The sequence below is a fragment of the Scardinius erythrophthalmus genome (assembly GCF_964197995.2).
Source record: "Scardinius erythrophthalmus genome assembly, chromosome: 19".
NCBI classification, from domain to species: Eukaryota; Metazoa; Chordata; class Actinopteri; order Cypriniformes; family Leuciscidae; genus Scardinius; species Scardinius erythrophthalmus.
Window position 1 is genome coordinate 19194810 of NC_138239.1, and position 20030 is coordinate 19214839.

At 37.5% G+C, this 20030-nt stretch overlaps 1 protein-coding gene across 1 annotated transcript in view; it reads right to left on the reverse strand.

Moving 5' to 3' along the window:
• htra1a (HtrA serine peptidase 1a) overlaps positions 1-18022 on the reverse strand; it is a 37658-nt gene extending 19636 nt beyond the window's left edge. Inside the window, exon 1 of the mRNA XM_081347255.1 lies at positions 17416-18022. Within this exon, the coding sequence (XP_081203381.1) occupies positions 17416-17881 (466 nt within the window). The 5' untranslated portion in view covers positions 17882-18022. The remainder of the gene's footprint in view (positions 1-17415) is intronic.
• Positions 18023-20030: the final 2008 nt, after the last annotated feature.

Here is a 20030-nt window from a genome sequence, read left to right on the forward strand (position 1 = left end):
CATTTTCCGTCGGTCTTAGTACACGATGTAACTACAGAAGAGTCGAGTTTTAAATAGGAAAAATATCGAAACTCTTTGGTCATTTTTTTGAGAGAGATGCTAATGGTCTTGTCCGGTTCAATTCATTATGCTAAGCTATGCTAAAAGTGGTACCGCCAGACCCGGAGATAGGCTGAATGGATTCGAAAACGGTAAAACTCAACTGTTTAACTCTGGGGGAGATTTAAAATGAGCTTATTTCCAAAAAAAGTGGAGTATCCCTTTAACTCTCTGGGTCAGAGCTTTCCTGTCTACTCCAAACTTCTTGGACAGATACGACAGGTTTCTGATGGCTCCTTCTTTGTATGACATGCCTCTTTCATCTTTGGGCATACACTATAGTTTCGTCTAGCTTTTGTCATCTTAAGACTGTGAAAATAAGTTTATTAATCATTTTTTTGAAGATTAACATAGTGACAACCATCAGTTAATATTTAAATTCTGATTATTAAGTATTTACATAGACGTTTAATGTGGGTGAGCTTAAAGGGAGCACACACTGTGCTTAATTGGAGCAAAAACATTTTTTAATTAATAAATATTAAATTAAAATTTAAAGGAAAATATTTAGCTAAATTAATAATCTAGGTAATGTATTAAGTTTATACCAATTTTAATATGAACAACTATTATAGACAATATCTATGAAATTATGCTTTTTCTAATTGATGTCACACTGAAGCTGTGTGATTGTCATAGTAGTGCACCCTTTAAGCTCACCTAACAATAATATGAATTCTTTAAAAATTACAGCAGTTTAAAACCACAGACTATCAATAAAATGTAAAATTATAATATTATGGATTTAAAAGTACAAGCCATTAATTCCTGTGAAGTAATATATTAATGTAGCACACAATCTTATACAGCTAGTAAGCTAGCTATGTTCGTAGCATCTGGGCTATGTTGCTAAAACTATCTTTTAGATCTAACTGTAATTATTTCCCACATCCAGGTTCCAGGTTATAATATGCAAAAGTCTAAACATTAATCTCTTAATTTTGCAATAAGATGATGTACTTCTTCAAAATAAAGGCTTAAACATATAAAAACTGCACATTTGAGGGGCTCCTCTTCTGGTGAAAGTTTTCAGACAGCTTTGAAAATAGCCGCCAGACAGTGTGAACACATGGACACACATATCTCAGTGTGCAATGGTCTGATTGGTTTAAAATTACAGGAGGTATATAGTAACAAACACATCAATTGGTTAATACATCAAATAGGATAATACATTGCTGTTTCTTTTTATAATCTGAGCTCCAAGATGGTAGTGTGCTTAATGGGTACTTGAGCTTAATAGGTACGTTTACCCTAGATATGTGTCACAATAGGAAAGAACTGATTATGGCAACTTAATCTCAGCCTCAGACGTCACGCCCACGGACCGTTGGCTGAACGTCTGATGCATATGGCCAGAGACAATTTTGATATGGCACACTTTACTGGAAACACTTCAGGAGTTTCAAAGTCGCGATCTGATTAGTTGAATTCTACAGGATGTCCGGGAGACGTGTGTGTCACGTGCTTTAACGGTCCTCCGGGAAACAAATGCCGTGACGCCAAAACCCCTCCTGGAAGAAGAAAGCCGTTGTGTTTACAACTGTGACAATGAGCGCTTACCAGGCTCAACTAAACGCTGGATTTTCAGAAGTTTGTGAAGTTTGCGGCTCCATTGTTGCAGTAAACTTGCATAACATTCTTGAATGAATAATTTATTAGATGCACACCGGTCTGTTATTTTAGGGACATCGACATTATATTGTCACACCCCTAAACATGAACGAAACGAACTGTGATTGGTTGCGTTACATGTCAGTCAAACGTCCTCTTGGGTGGTCCTTAGCCAAGAAAAGCTGCGATAGAGTCCAGACCTTCTGCCGTCAGTCTGAAGGTCAGGCTACCCGAGACTAATGGCAACTTCCATTTCATGCAAACATAAACATAGTGCAATTAGGCTAATGAACTATATTACATGACAGAACAATATTGTTTGTCCTTATTTTTGTCAATAATAAATGTAACTATTTATGTTTATATTTATTTAACATTTATTTAAAAAAGCCACATGCTTACACACCTTACCTGTGGTACAATCATTGTAATGCACAACCTGGCTAATTTCTTTAGTAAAATATCAGTAAAGTTACAGTTTTACAAACTATTGGGCTGGTATCCAAACCTGCCAAGAATTTGCTAAGCTCTGACCTAAATACATCAAAGTCTACGTTTAGTCTTCAGAAATATGAGGCCTTTGTGTTTTTACTGAACCGCTGCCAGATTACAGCATATGGTCTGAGTGAATGAAATTACATTTGTCCTAGAGATCCTGGGTGTCTCTCCAGAGACATACAGACTCAAGAAAGCAGGTTACACCATATAGCACCACTTTTCAACTTGTTTTCAGAATAAGTCATCTTGAAATTTAGCGTATACATAAAACTCTTCATATTCCATACTTAAAAAGAAATAGCAAGACATTTGGACACGGATTAAATGCCATCTAAGAGTGTTCAGTGAAAAGTTTGACTTTATTGATAATGTTCCAATAGCTTTATCTGAATTTGGAAGACTCTAATCTAAGAGCATAATTATTTAACCCATATGTTCAAAGAGTTTGCATTAAATATATCAAGAGAGTATTGCAACACAATTTGTGTTCACAATGGATTGTGTAAACAGTATGGTTAAAAAGTTTGTGGTCATAATTTTTTTTTTTAATAACTTAATTATTTTATTCAGCAAAATACTTTTATTCATTAAAATGATTAAAAGTGACAGTAAAGTAATTCATTATGCTATAAATGATTTCTATTTCTATTTTCTATTCATGAAAAAAAATCTATTTATCACTGTTTTCATAAAAATATTAATATGTTTTCAACATTGATAACAACAATAATAAATGGTTCTTGAGGACCAAATCAGCATATTAGACTGATTTCTGAAGGATCATGTGACACTAAAGACTGGAGTAATGATGCTGAAAATTTAGCTTTGCATCACATGAATAAATTACATTTTAAAATATATTAATATAATATATAATTATTTAATATAATCATTGAAAACAGTTATTTTTAAATTTGACATTTCACAATATTACTGTTTTTACTGCATTTTTGATCAAATAAATGCCTTGGTGATCTAAGAGACTTCTTTCAAAAACATAAAAAAACTTACCAACCCAAACTTTTGAATGGTAGTGTAGGCCTAAGTGGAAATTTTTCTATTCTATAAACAAAATGTAAAATATCAAGCAGAACATTTCAACATTTCCTTATTTTTTCCCATTAATTTCGAATCATTACTATTGGTCACCCTTTACATCTGTCTGTTGGTTTTGCAAATATTTAACCAATGAAATGTATTATAAAGAGCTTGTGGCTAAACTTCGTAACTAAACTGGATCCTCAAACTGTCAGTCAAACCTCATTACTTCACCCACCTCAAATCATGAATGAAGTCTCAGCTCATTTGCATTGGGTAAAAAGAACTAGTTGTTTGAATACGTACAGCGTTTTCTTTATTCAAGCAACTCTCTCTGTATATAAAGGCTAATATTTTTTGTATTTGAGGAGCAGAGAAGTCTAGCAAGTCTAGCGTTTTGAGTCATTGTCAATACTGTTTTTAATAGCCTGTGCGTAGCACTTCATCTTTTATAACATAAGATTTTGGGCAAATTTAAGACTGAGCGGCCACATAGCTACAATAAACTATAACCTGTAAGTTGATGAAAACGTAATGCGATGCACTTACTGCCTTGGAGCATTAATTTCAATGGAGGATAAAACATGTACTATGTCCAACATTCTCTGGTCAAAAATAATTAAACAAAGTGTTTTATTATTTAAAAAATACAGTATTTTTTTTTCATGTCCTAAAAAGTAGCGGTTTTGGGCATTTGAGGTCTCCGCTCAACAGCAACAATATGGGACGGTATTGGGGGGCCCAAAAAAATATTTTGGGCCCTACGTCACAACATGAGGTAAATCCGGTGTTCTGCCGATTTGTTAGCCAGACCATTGTCAGTAGTAACTGAGTTATGGTTTGGCAAAGCTCCTTTAATAACTCATTTCCAAAGGGGCGTCACCAACAGACGTCGCTCAAATGCCTCTGGGCACAATTGGATAGACCTAAAACCAATCAGAGATCGTCATGTGTAAAGCCATATGCTGCGTCCCAATTCGCCTATGTTACACTACGCCATATGTACTCTTTTTGTGAAGAAAATGTATTTACTTTTGAATGTGTAGCAAAAAAACTAGGCAACTTTGGGACATACTACTTCGTCATCTTTATCGGACGGATCTGTCGCGTGCATCCCGTCATGTAAACTGCCCTGTCAATCATCTTGTCACAGTTAAAATCCACTATTAAATCTAATTTAATTTCCTACCGTTTCGGACAGAAATGTAGTAGCACGTTCATCTGCCAGTGGGTCTTTCATGGAGACTGTCCTCATGTGTTTGCAATTTGAATATAATAATGCATTTAAAAGTTGGTGTGCTTCACCAACGGAGTGGACGTCGCTCAAATGCCTCTGGGCGCGATAGGCTAGACCTAAAACCAATCAGAGCGATCGTCATGTGTAAAGCCCGCCTCAACGTTTCTGATTGGTGCCGCGATTTCTCGGCATGGGGAAATGGACTTGAATGAGCTCTTTGCCAGACTTACTTGCAGAGCAAATCTAAATTTGCCGGAAGTTGTCTGGGTTTTCCCAGGCTACCGATTTGTCCTACCTTGTCAGATTTTGCTACCTCCCATTAAAACAGTAAGTACCTCAATTCGACAACGAAAAATGTTACCTATCAGATTGTGCTACCAGCATCATATTCATGTGGTTTGAGGCTTTATGAACATCCATACATACCTCAACCCTAAACCTACCATTAAAACAATGCAAATGTTTTAAAAATAAATATTAAATATTGATGTATGCAGTAAGCCCTGGTAGGATAATCTAACGGATAGGATGAAATGTCAGGACACCGGCCCTGATTCTATTCTATTCTATTCTATTCTATTCTATTCTATTCTATTCTATTCTATTCTATTCTATTCTATTCTATTCTATTCTATTCTATTCTATTCTATTCTATTCTATTCTATTCTATTCTATAGAACTGGTAGAACTGGTTAGGGATTGAAACCTTGTGAAGATGAACAGGTCATGCCTGTGGCTCTAAATTTTAGTTATGGTGTCCAGTTACAGTTGTGTAAGCTCTGTCTGAGGCCTCTCTGCGGGGTTTGTGAAGGCTTCAGACTCGAGAAGTGTGTTTATTTGAGTTCAGTCGAGGCCTATGTAGGTGAGCAGAGAGAAGGAAACGAGTCCTTATTGTGGGAAAGTCCTACTGGCCTATTACACTACAGACGCACAGAGATTATAGGAGAGGTGGCTGTTGGAGAAAGATGGCTGGAGAAAATGTATTTGCAGGAGATGGCAGGATTTTAAGAAAAAGGAGAAGCTATAAGCTCCAGGGCAGTGAGAAAGACATCACTTAATATGACGAATCATGAAACATTAATAATGAGTCCCTTCTTGTTCATAACAGAATTCATTCACACTTACGTGCCTGTCTGTTCTTGTTCTCAGATATGCTAATTCTTAGACTGAACATCCACACGTAGACGTTTTTGTGTTAGTATCAGTAAAAAGATTTCAAGCACTTGACTGCACTCATAAACAAACATGCCCTTTATAACATGCTAATTAAAGAGAGAGTTAAACAAAGACCGCTTCTGCACAAACAGAGCACACATACATAAATACAAAGAACAAAACCTTACTCAGAATTTAAACAATACACATTAGTGGAACAATGAGGCAAATAAAGGATGAGATCTTTTACCTCAACATGCATACCATCACTGCTGTTTAGAGTTTTGGAGAAAAGGTCACCAGTAAAGGATTTGAGAGAATGTGATTCATTAGCATTTTGCAGTTAGCAGGAGGATGTGAGGGAAAGAGTCCAAAAATATACATAGGAATGGGTGAACATAAATCAGACTGGTGGAGACAGTGACAGTGGAATATAAAACAGTAGAGACTGATGTAAATTAAGTCAAATTCCCATTACTATAAGCTTTTTAAATTTTATTTTATTTTTATTTTACAGTGAAATGTGATTTGAGAAAGAGAAAGAGAAAGTCAGAGACTGGAGAAATATGTGCCTCATCAGCATCTGTAAGGCTACTGAACAAATCTGCAGAAGTCTGGACAGGAAAAACCTCTGAGTGCCAATGAAAACCACCGAACAAACACACACAACATATAAAAACCGATAAAAGCACTTTAATCACTGCACAGATATACTACAGAGAGCAATTAAAAGCCTGATATGCTGAGTGTGTGTATCCTGAGAGAATTTTAATGCTCTGGTTATACATAAAGAACTGTGATTCTTGAATCTTCATACACACAAATAAACTGGCGTGAGTAAGAACAAAGACAAAACACACATGTAAAATTGCCAGCAGAAAACAAACAACGCACAAGACACAACATACAAAACACTCCGGGAAACAAGCCTGAAATACTTAAATCCTTAATGAAAACCATGCAAAAGAAGAACAGAGAACACTGACATAAACTTAAACACACACACACACACTGCCCACTAGTCTTTCCAGCTCAGGGCCCGTATAGAGATTTCATAGCTGATCCCAAAGATCCAGTATTAATAAACTACTCACAAAAACACACATTTACAAACACGTTTCCTCTTACACTAACTCCTTTTTCTCACTCCTTATATAAAATGTTCCAAAACCTAGTGATCTGCCTACAAAACTTAATTATGCTATGTTTTAAGATGCCTAATTTCAGACAAAGTCTAAAGCAGCATATATCCTTTGCAGTGAGGTAGGTGAGGTCATTTGTTAAATACATTGCGGCAAACAAATAAACTAAGAAGAAAAAGCATGAGAAATGTCAATTAAACATTCTATTCAATTCACATTAGACTAGATAAAAAAAAGAAAAAGTACTATTTTACCCAATATGTACAGTGAGGAAAATAAGTATTTGAACACCCTGCTATTTTGCAAGTTCTCCCACTTAGAAATCATGGAGGGGTCTGAAATTGTCATCGTAGGTGCATGTCCACTGTGAGAGACATAATCAAAAAAAAATATATTTATTTGTATGATACAGCTGCAAATAAGTATTTGAACACCTGAGAAAATCAATGTTAATATTTGGTACAGTAGCCTTTGTTTGCAATTACAGAGGTCAAACGTTTCCTGTAGTTTTTCACCAGGTTTGCACACACTGAAGGAGGGATTTTGGCCCACTCCTCCACACAGATCTTCTCTAGATCAGTCAGGTTTCTGGGCTGTCGCTGAGAAACACGGAGTTTGAGTTCCCTCCAAATATTCTCTATTGGGTTTAGGTCTGGAGACTGGCTAGGCCACGCCAGAACCTTGATATGCTTCTTACAGAGCCGCTCCTTGGTTATCCTGGCTGTGTGCTTCGGGTCATTGTCATGTTGGAAGACCCAGCCTCGACCCATCTTCAATGCTCTAACTGAGGAAAGGGAGTTGTTCCCCAAAATCTCGCAATACATGGCCCCGGTCATCCTCTCCTTAATACAGTGCAGTCGCCCTGTCCCATGTGCAGAAAAACACCCCCAAAGCATGATGCTACCACCCCCATGCTTCACAGTAGGGATGGTGTTCTTGGGCTGGTACTCATCATTCTTCTTCCTCCAAACACTTTTAGTGGAATTATGACCAAAAAGTTCTATTTTGGTCTCATATGACCACATGACTTTCTCCCATGACTCCTCTGGATCATCCAAATGGTCACTGGCAAACTTAAGACAGGCCTTGACATGTGCTGGTTTAAGCAGGGGAAACTTCCGTGCCATGCATGATTTCAAACCATGACGTCTTAGTGTATTACCAACAGTAACCTTGGAAATGGTGGTCCCAGCTCTTTTCAGGTCATTGACCAGCTCCTCCCGTGTAGTTCTGGGCTGATTTCTCACCTTTCTTAGGATCATTGAGACCCCACGAGGTGAGATCTTGCATGGAGCCCCAGTCCGAGGGAGATTGACAGTCATGTTTAGCTTCTTCCATTTTCTAATGATTGCTCCAACAGTGGACCTTTTTTCACCAAGCTGCTTGGCAATTTCCCCGTAGCCCTTTCCAGCCTTGTGGAGGTGTACAATTTTGTCTCTAGTGTCTTTGGACAGCTCTTTGGTCTTGGCCATGTTAGTAGTTGGATTCTTACTGATTGTATGGGGTGGACAGGTGTCTTTATGCAGCTAATTTAGGATAATAAATGGAGTGGAGGTGGACATTTTAAAGGCAGACTAACAGGTCTTTGAGGGTCAGAATTCTAGCTGATAGACAGGTGTTCAAATACTTATTTGCAGCTGTATCATACAAATAAATAGTTAAAAAATCATATATTGTGATTTCTGGATTTTTTTTTTTTAGATTATGTCTCTCACAGTGGACATGCACCTACGATGACAATTTCAGACCCCTCCATGATTTCCAAGTGGGAGAACTTGCAAAATAGCAGGGTGTTCAAATACTTATTTTCCTCACTGTATGTGTATTTTAATGATTATTAAAGTATTCATGAGTCGAGTTGCTGCCTCTGCAGAGCGTTTCAAATCATTTCAGAACAGTGTTTTAGAACAGTGCTAATATAATAGCTCAAGGTGCAATGTGAGTCAAGAAAGCATTTGGTGGCGTAGCTCCCATTCCCCTCCTTGGGTTAACCGTGTGCAGGTCATTTCCTTCAATCACAATTATTAAAAACCCAAAACAGGCTAAAACATCTAGTCTTGCAGGAGGGTCTAGATGACTTTCTTTCTGCTTCAGTAAAAATATGTTTCCTGTTGAATGCATAAGACTCACAATATGACCTAAATCTGCAGCCAGCGAAGGAAAAGTGTGCAGAGATGCAGGCAGGCCTTCAGTCCAGATGCAAATGACATCATGAGCTCTGCAGCACAGTGTGTTTTCTTTAGGTGAGGCCAGGACTTGGAAGCCACAGACCTCTCACAGCTTGGCACTTTGCTTAGAGCCTTTATTAGTCCAATATGCAGAGACAAGACACACACTGAAAAAAAAAACTGTAAATTTACAGGAAACGGTCTGTATTTTTTTACAGAATTTTCCCGTTTTGTCATTATACAGTGAATACCTGTTATTTTACAGATATTTGTTGTAATTTAAAGGTCCACTATTAAATTTACAGGTAATTGCTTTTATTTTGGTTTTACATTAATTTTACGTTTTTTAAAGGAAATTCTCTGTAATTTTATATGGTTATGTGTAATTTTACATAAAAAATTAAGTAATATTTTACAGATTATTTCTGTGGAATTAGAAAACAAAGAAAATAAGGTATAACTGCAGAAATCAGCAGTCACTTAACATGTTTTCCTTAAAGATTATTAAGCGTGTGGGGGTTAAAGTGAGTTTTAAGATTTGTACACACATTAGGGAAGCCTATTTAATTATTTATAGTCTTTTAATTTTGTCTTGCAAATAGATGTTCATTTTGATCATCATTTGTATTTGCCCGTAAATTTCATTTAGGCCTATATTTTATGTCTTTTATGAATCGTTTTTCCAAATCTGCGTGGCTTTGTGCGCGTTTGTATGTGTGTGTGTGTGTGTGTGTGTGTGTGTGTGTGCCCGCGCGCGCGCAGATTCAAATTATCCACCATTACGTTTCGTTGCTGCTAGTCCCGCCCACAACAGTTAGCTACAGGTCTGTCTCTGTCGTCGATCTGTGTCAAGGGCAAGCGGGAGATTTGTGAAGTAGTCGTGGATTGTGATCACAGTGGTTCAAAGCTATAATCGTATTCGACAGAAGCAGCCAGCCGTGAGCAGGAGCGCTGAACACATATTAGTTGTTTGTAGTCTGGGTGTCAGTCCAGAAATAACGCGCCCTTTTTCAGTGAGCCTGGTTCGTCGTCACAGCGGACCTCATCCCGACCGATCAACGGCTGAGGTAAGAGTCTCATACTACATGTGTGTACGATATTTTATATTACATTTGTGTTAATTGGTTAGACAGTTTCCATGCTAACGTTAGCATTCTTAAATGATGTTCAGTTATAACTGTTAACTGGGTCAGGGCAAAACACTGAAAATGCAGCATGCGTTTTTTAATTATCGATCTGTGTTAAGAAAGATCAGTTGAACCCAACCCACATCTCTACTTGTTAACTTAAAGACCTAAAACAATCTTTTGTAGACTTGTTATTCATATTAAAGTCCATAATTGTGTATAAAATCTTCGTTATGATAGTCAGTAACATTAAACCAATAAATGGCGGGATATTTTGAAACACTGTCTGGAAGCTGAAAACTTTTCTCTTAAAAAACATACTTTATTTTATTATAATAAAATTGTAGTAAACACGTTTTTAGCTGATTTTTTACCATTGTAATAGCCACAGTTTTGTGTTTCTTTTGTTTATTTCGTAATAGTTAACATGACTAACTTTATTAAGACCGTTAAGAAATCGAAATACTGTAACTTAACGTACTTGTTGATGATACAGGAAAGCCTAGAACAGGAAGACTAGAATATGAATACAACATGATGAACCCCTAGGACCTAGGTGTGCAGCTAGGTCACAGTAAATCATATTCATTTAACCCTCTACTGCATGAATTTTGATGACACATGATAAAAATTATTTCACATCATTTCCTGGCTCATTTGGGAACATTTTATTGATTTATTGAAAAATGTCCCTCCCCCAACCCCCCCAACCCAAAATATTTTTTTGTTGCCTGAGGGCAACGTTATGCAACAATGGTAAAGAATCATAGAGAAAATGATCATTATACAATTCTCAGAGAGCAATACAAAAATAAATGATTTCTTGACATTTTTTTATTATTTTTTTAAGTAAAAAGGGAAAAACACTTGAAACACATCAATATACTTGATTTGATACAGACATAGGTTTGTATCATGTAGTGCGTCATGTCATATCATGTACTTCATGTATCCTAATCAACCCCATATACACTACTGTATAATGACAAAAGTATTGGGACCCCTCCAAATCATTGAATTCAGGTGTTCCAATCACTTCCATGGCCACAGTTGTTTAAAATCAAGAACCTAGGCATACAGATGCTTCAACAAACACTCTCAGGAGCTCAGTCAATTCAAGCGCGGTGATAGGTTGCCACCTGTGCAATAAGTCCATTCGTGATATTTCCTCACTACAAAATATTCCACGGTCAACTGTTAGTGGTATTATAACAAAGTGGAAGCAATTGGGAACAACAGCAACTAGCCCACAGAGTGGGGTCAGTACATGCTGAGGCGCACAGAAGTCGCCAACTTTCTGCAGAGTCAATAGCTACAGACCTCCAAACTTTGTAGAGAGCTTCATGGAATGGGTTTCCATGGCTGAGCAGCTGCTTCCAAGCCTTACATCACCAAGTGCAATGTAAAGTGTGGGATGCAGTGGTGTAAAGCACGCCGCCACTGGACTCTGGAGTGACCAATCATGCTTCTCTGACTGGCAATCCAATGGACGAGTCTGGGTTTGGCAGGAAAACGGTACTTGCCTGACTGCATTGTGCCACGTGTAAAGTTTTGTAGAGGGGGGATTATGGTGTGGGGTTGTTTGGTGGAGAGGGGATTATGGTGTGGGGTTGTTTGGTGGAGGGGGGATTATGGTGTGGGGTTGTTTTTCAGGGGTTGGGCTTTGCCCCTTAGGTCCAGTGAAAGGAACTCCTAATGCTTTAGCATACCAAGACAATTTGGACAATTTCATGCTCCCAACTTTGTGGGAACAGTTTGTAGATGGCCCCTTTCTGTTCTAAAATGACTGTGGATGCTGCACATTAGTGTCACTTTGGTGACTTTGGTCATTCCTGTGCACCCAGGAACCCTACATCTTCCCTACTTGTAACACATTATTTGCCATTGTGAGGTATTGTCCAAGACATCCTTGAAAAGTACCCCTTATGGCATAACGTTGCCCTGAGGCAACAAAAAGAAAAACTGAATTTGTGAACATGCAAAATAAAAAAAAATTCACAAAACCTGCCAAAAGGCTTCTCTACACCTTCATACACACACACATATTTTTTATGTACAGTTCATGTCATTTTAAATATGATTACTAAAGCAAATAATCTTGCTTTCATCTCACACCATGTGCTCCTGTGACCATGTGTCAGAAAAGGACGTCCCGCCTTCAAATGGTGCTTGATAGTGACTTCCAAACCTTATTGGACTGTTCTTTGATACTTTTTCAAACATTCTAGCCTAATTGGTTGCAATCATTTAAAGAAAAATGTACTGAACACAGGGCTTAAGAAAACTTTCCGTTGCCTGAGGGCAACGCTATGCAGTAGAGGGTTAACATTACTTTCTATAAATGTAACTTAGCTAAAATCACATGGCAGCTCAAAATATTACTGTTAGCCTTTCCAGCTCAGCTTCAAGATCATAGTCATTTGAGTTTTTGCATTGTCCCAATGGAACATATTCTGACATGTGTAAATCTAATACTGAGTTTTAAAATAACTTGTTTGTGTGTGTGTGTGTGTGTGCGTGTGTGTGTGTGTGTGTGTGTGTGTGTGTGTGTGTGTGTGTGTGTGTGATTTCAGGTCACGTGGAAAGCAGATGATCATGGCAAGGTATGGGAAGAATTCACTAAAACATAAAAATCATAACGGTTCTGATTCCATATGTTCATAACAGTCTTCTGATTCCATATGATTGCACTAAAAGTATGCACAAGGTTTGGAGTTGCTACAGCAAGATTACGATTGTGTTAGATTCCACCCATCTTTCTTTCTTTTTTTCATTTTTTTTAACTACCCACTAAGCAAAATGATGTCCGAAAGACTTCTTTTCAATGTCTTTGTTACAAAAATCAGACGTTGAAATGCCGTCCACTGAGGAGCCAGAATGAAAGTTATGACGTCTTTTTTTGACGTGTTCTGCACGTCCGATATAGACGTTCATCGAACCTTCGTACAAGGTTAAAACTAGTTCAGATGTGGCCATTGTGGACATATTTCAACATCATTTATGGTCTCATTTAGACATAATTACTTTGACTATTGCTGTCGTATGATCTTAGTGAGAATGAACAGAGGTTTAGATGTTGATATTCGTTTAATTTGAAGTGTCACCATTGTGGCGATCCGTGTTTGCTTTAGTTGGGCTCTTGGTCCCCGTTCCTTTTACTTTAACTTTTCTTTGGCTGCTGTAACAGTGTGTTTGTGTAACACAATTGTTGTGGCAGAGAAAGCCTAGAAAAAGTATGAGGTGTTATCAGTTCAATGTTGATGACTCCATAATCATCACAAAAATGGGCCTTTAATATTGTGTTTAAAGTTTTGTGTTTATATTTGCCGTTAATAACCAACAACCTTGTGGAACTGCATTATTGGTGAAGGTGTATTTATTTGAAGGTGTATAAAAAGCATGTGCACATGATGTTTTGAGCAAGAGTATCATACAGTCACACACAGACATCAAGATTTTGGATATGAATCACAACAACGGTGACAACCAAAAAAAGCTTGGGAATTAAGGATGAGTTTTGTACTATGAAAGCTACCCATCATGCATTGCAGCATGAAGCTTTTTTTTTAAATTGTCATCATTGTTGGAAATCATATGCACAATCTTGATGTCTGTGTGTGACTGTATGATACTCTTGCTCAAAACATCATGTGCACATGCTTTTTACACACCTTCAAATAAGTGATCATTTTAATGTTTTTGGCACCAATAATGCAGTTCCACAAGGTTGTTGGTTATTAATGGCAAATATAAACACAAAACTTTAAACACAATATTAAAGGCCCATTTTGTGATGATTATGGAGTCATCAACATTGAGCTGATAACACCTCAAACTTTTTCTAGGCTTTCTCTGCCACAACAATTGTGTTACACAAACACACTGTTACTGCAGCCCAATAAATGTTAAAATAAAAGGAACGGGGACCAAGAGCCCAACTAAAGCAAACACGGATCGCCACAATGGTGACACTTCAAATTAAACGAATATCAACATCTAAACCTCTATTCATTCTCACTAGGGCTGTCACTTTTATGAAAAAATCCTGTTCGATTTTTGAGACATAAGTGTTCATTGAATCGATTGTAAAATCGAAAATTGAAAAATAAAACCCCATATATGGGCAAATCCACGGACAACTAACAGGCATTAGGACGAACGTAAAAAGGGCGCGCCGCGCCTGACGCGCACAAGTCAGCAATTTTTCTGATGATTTATTGGCGTGAAGTTTCGCGCACAATGACTAGTGCAACATTCTCGAAAAGCAATAAGCATAGTGGACTGCCATAGCACGCAGCATATGAAAAACATTACCTCATTCTTCAACATGGCTGTGTTTACGATTAGAAATGCCAAACAAATTTCGCCTATGTAGGCGATAGACTGTCTGAATACCGGGAAAATTCACAGTTTTGTAGTAAAAAGAGGCACATTATGCAGAAGGATCATTGCTGTTGTGCGTGTTTGTCAGAGCTGGCAGTTGCAAATGACGCGTGTTCGCTGCGGGCATAACATGACGAGCTGGACGCGCTCCGAGAAAAGACCGTTAAAATCGATTCCCTATTTTCGTTTTCGAAACTTGCGTTGGTTGGTCCGATCGATTGTGCAATCGATTTTCGAACGTAAAGTGACAGCCCTAATTCTCACTAAGATCATCTGACAGCAATAATCAAAGTAATTATGTCTAAATGAGACCATAAATGATGTTGAAATATGTCCACAATGGCCACATTTTAACTAGTTTTAACCTTGTACGAAGGTTCGATGAACGTCTATATCGGACGTGCAGAACACGTCAAAAAAAGACGTCATAACTTTCATTCAGGCTCCTCAGTGGACGGCATTTCAACCTTTGATTTTTGTAACAAAGACATTGAAAAGACGTCTTTCGGACATCACTTTGCTTAGTGGGGCTCTGTCATTTAGAAACATGACTTTTCCTATCACTACTATCTTAATGACACATATCTTTTAATCCAGCTAGATGATCTGACGGTTGCTGCTCGCATCTCAGCCTACCTGATGGAAAATTCTTGCTGGATGAATGACCTTCACCTTTAAATCAGCCTTGCCAAGACAGAACTGCTTATGGTTCAGCTCTCAGCCAAAACATACTTGCTGTGATCCTGCTGATTTGCCTTATCATTAGGAGGATCAGGCCCTTCCTATCGGAGCTACACAACTCTCTTGTTCTATCCAGACTGGGCTATTGTAATGCTCTCCTGGCAGCTCTTCCAGCATCAGTCAAACCTCTGCAACTGATCCAGATGCTGCAGCAAGAGTTGTCTTTAAAGGTAGCCCTATGCCTAAACTCACTGCTTCAGATCTACGTGTCCTCCAGAAGCATGTGTTCTGCAAGTGAACGGTGCCTTGTGGTGCCATCATCCCTAAGAGACACAAAACCACTTTCACTGACATTTACCTGGACTGTTTCCTGGTGGTGGAATGACCGGCGCAACGCAACACATTTTCAAGAAACTGCTAAAGATCCATCTTTTCATAAACACTTCACCCAATAATACTAAATCTTTGTTAAAAAAAAAAAACACCTTTCTATGTGTACTGTGCTAGACTAACTGGGACTTGTCACTGCACTTGTTGCTTTTTATTATCTTTAATTATTATCTTAATTGGTTAGTCACTTTGGATAAAATGTAATTGTAAATGCTAAAATAAGTTATACTGTAAAGGTATATGGTAATTGCTTTTTATTGTGGATATTTTTACATGTTCTAAATTATATACTAAGCTTCTATTTCCTATCAATCACTTATCTTGATGTTTAGTGTTTGTTCAATTACTAATACTGTAAATATGCAGGTAATTTGTACTCATACATTTAGTTAATTTAAAAGAAATTGACTGTACATTTGCTATTATTAAGAACTTAATTAGAGATGTTGTGAAATTGGATCTGTACAAATAAAAATTAAAACTGTAAATTTACAAACATTTGTATTTGAATTTATGTACTTGTGTGCATTTTTATACATAATTTCATTGTTATTTTACACATAAAAACTATATTAAAAGAAAATTACTGTAGATAGACAGCATTATTATATAAAATAATTTTATAAAACCTTAAATTTACAGTATTTAATTGTTTTAAAGGTGTATATGACTTTTTAAAACATTAAAAATCCCAATAATTACATAAGATTTAATGTAATATTAAAGATATAATCTGTTATTTCATTATGGAAAATTACTGTATTTTAACGAGATTGTTTTTTTCCGTTATTTTACGGTAATTTTCTGGCGCCCCAGCTGCCGGAATAATACCGTTTTTTTACAGTTTTTTTTTTTACAGTGCATGTCAATGGTTACGCCAAACATATCCTTAATATTTCAGCTTCTAAAGAGTGCTGATACTCAACAGCTGACGCAACGAGTGTTTGTGAGCCAAAAAGTGTGTGAGGATTCACTATCACAAATCCACTATCCGGACCAAGGCAACTATCCACTTTCAGCCACAATTTAAGTTTCAGTGTGTGCCAAAATGAATACATTGAGGCTCTTTCAGTAGGAATAATGAAGAAGCAAGGAAAAAGATAAAGAGAGACCACATTTCAACTTAAAACAATAGGAACTTTTTCATAAAAGAGCTATCTCATAAAAGCAGACCCCTTACAACCTGCTCAAATTCAACTCTAAAAACAGATATGCACAAACACAAAGATGCGAGGGGTTTAATTTTAAGAGGTGTAACTGTATTCTGACAGCACACACACACATTCTGTATGCAAAAAAGAGCACCCAAGCTGCTCTGGTTTTTCTCCATTCACAATGGTCTTAATGCGGTCAGACTGTGTTTGTTTATGAGCAAGTGCTATGACTAAACTGCACATGATGGTCAAAATGCATTAAAATGACTAATTGCGACTGAGTGCAGAGACTTAAGCAACACATAAGATGCATGGCTTGGGCTGTTCTATCATTGATCACTTTACACTCAGTTTAATAATTAGCCCAATAAACCCACGCATGACTCAAACACATACAGTAGCCTAATTTGTTTGTTCATCAATAGAAACATGGCATTAACATTTTAAAGTCTGTCTGCCGTAAAATTGCATGAAAAGAAAGCAACATCCTCAACCAAGAGGGTTTACAAAGGAACAAGATCATAAAAATGGGGTGCATAGTTTTGCAGACGATGATGAATATACCATCCAGCAAAGATCTGCAACTGCTGATACAGACAGCATCTGGACAATCTATCTTTGTCTAAGTCAAATTAACTACATATTAAGGTGGACATTGCTCATTTAAATGATGTACCTATGTAAAGAGTTTAAACAAACATGTACAGTTAGTTTTGGTGATGTACTCACCCGCCCCACACCCTCCCCGCTGTATGAAGAGCACCGGCGGCTGCTGCAGGCTCTGCGCTCGGTTACTGACCCGCTTCAGTTCGCAGATGTTCTGATAGGAGACTCCATCACTGCCGCACACCGGGTCGCTACTTTTACACACGCAGATGCCGTGTTTCCCTCTCCTCCTGACGGTAGCGGAGATGCCCACTCCTCCGGTAACGGAGCACTCCAAACTCTCTCCACACACCGGGTCCCCCAGCTTACCCACCCCGCCGCACGCCTCTCCCTCTCCGGATGCGCACACCAGGCAGCAGTTACAGTGATCCATCACCTGCCCTGTTGTACAGTCCTTCGGCATTGACGGACACATGGACTTATCACAGTGACTCGGACATCCGCCGACCACATAGGATTTACTGAGGCGCGCATCGGCTTGCAACGTTGTAACCAAGACGCAGATGCAGAACAAAGTTACCCAAATCATATTTGTCAACGTTAAATAAATAAGGAATGTAAATTGAGAATTGTGCGGCTTTAAATGTCTCCTTCTAAAACTAACAGGGCTGCCTCCTGGCGGGAATAATCTTTGGACCGAGCTGTGTAAATTTGGTGCGCCGCGGGAGCGAGCACAATGCGCGTCTCTTGAGTTTCTGCTGGCGCAGCGTTTATAAAAGCGCTCTGGATTCCACGCGCACACTTCACCACAATGACAACAAGCGCTGCGATTGGTCTGGATGTGGGAAAACTCTCTCAGACTGATATCTCTCAGATTCAGATCTTGAAATTGTAGTGAAACCCTTGGCTACCTCAAAACAAAACAAACAAAAACGGACAGTAGCCTGTGTTAACATTATAATGGGATGTTTTAGGATGTTTCTGTAATTGTTGTAATTGCATTTTTTGACTAGCCTGCTGTGATGTCTAATAAGTCTACTAATTAGCCACAGTTTTAACGACATGGGAAAGTACTATTACCATGCTATATGTTTTAAACAAATGAGACGTTTTATGATGCAATAACATGCACTCAGGAGGCCGGGGAATGCTGTAACAGTTTCAATAGGATACCTGTAAGTTCACTATTAGAGAACAGTGATATTAATATTAGCTAGAATCAGAGGTGGACAGTAACAAAGTACATTTACTTGAGTACTGTACTTAAGTACACTTTTTGAGTATCTGTACTTTACTTGAGTAGCCTATTATTTTTTTCTGGAAACTTTTTACTTTAACATCACTGCATTTGAAAGACAAATATTGTACTTTTTACTCCACTACATAAACGTGTACTTATTTTGTTGGGGTGGTAGAAGTGTTAAAAAAAGGTTTTATAACATTCTAAAAGCTCTTAATTCCACAGATACTACTAACTGGTAGGTGTATTCTAGGTTGCTTCAGAGGCATAATGTACTGTAAGTATTACATACAACAATGCAACAATAATAAAACAATGCATTGCCATTTACTTTTTACTTTTGATAGTTAAGTACTTTTAAAAACGCATACTTCTGTACTTTTACTTAAGTAAAAATTGGTCTTAACAACTTTTACTTATAATGGAGTATTATTTGACCAGTAGTATCTATTTCACTCAAGTAAGGAAGTTGTGTACTTTGTCCAACTCAGGCTAGTATTTGCTACTTATGATGCTGTTATTTAGAGTTGCTTATATTGCCAATTGTATTGAAAAATGTGTCAAAGGAGACAACTGATTCAACATTTAAAGTGTCACTATATTTAAATGTGTATAAAAACCCACAGGAAGACAAATAAACTATTACCAGCAGCACATACACACAGTAAGAATGTGTATCTGGGCCTCTTTCTATGTATTTCCATTGTTATGGAAAACTGTCACATTTATGAATCTGATGGTAAACAGACCCGACGATCCAAATAGCAAATTAATTGAACCCATAATTAAACCATGCAGCAAACAGTCACTTAATTGTGGCCGTGCTGAGCTTCAGCTTCCTGCCATAATTTACAGGCGCTTGAATTAAGCCTGATGAACATTTTTGTGGTAACACATGGACTGCAGCGTTCACGGATGAGAGTGAGTCCAGGAATTTAACAGGCCTATAATGTGTCTCACAGAGCTTGTTCGCACACAGACTACATGTCTGAGATGTTAGTGGTAGGTCTATATATTTATGATGCTGCATGCAAAAAAATTAATTAAAAAAATAAAAATAATAAGACTAAATACTGACTCTAAATTATTTGACTGACCAGACTGTTGGGCTGTTTTAGTGCTATAGCGTCTTTATGAGGGGTGAGGCCTGAGGACTAGGGCTGGGTTGTTATTGTGGTTAAATGGAACTGAGAAACTCAAAGTGGGTGATTTTATGGTAGCCTATCTTCATTAACAAAACCTTTTAAGTTTGACAGGTCTGACTAATGGTTTAGTTATCCTTTCAATTTCAATGACAAAAACAAAATGTTAGGTCAGCGCTATACTAGCTTGAACAAACTCGTTACAACATAAAGTGCTTAAATCATCCAGTGTTATTCTTCTATTATTTTTATACTCTTTATTAATATTTTGAATTAGCTTTTGATTTTCCAAATTTTTATTTTACGTTTTAGTAATTTGGTGCTTTTATAATTTATATCATAGCTTTTTTATACTT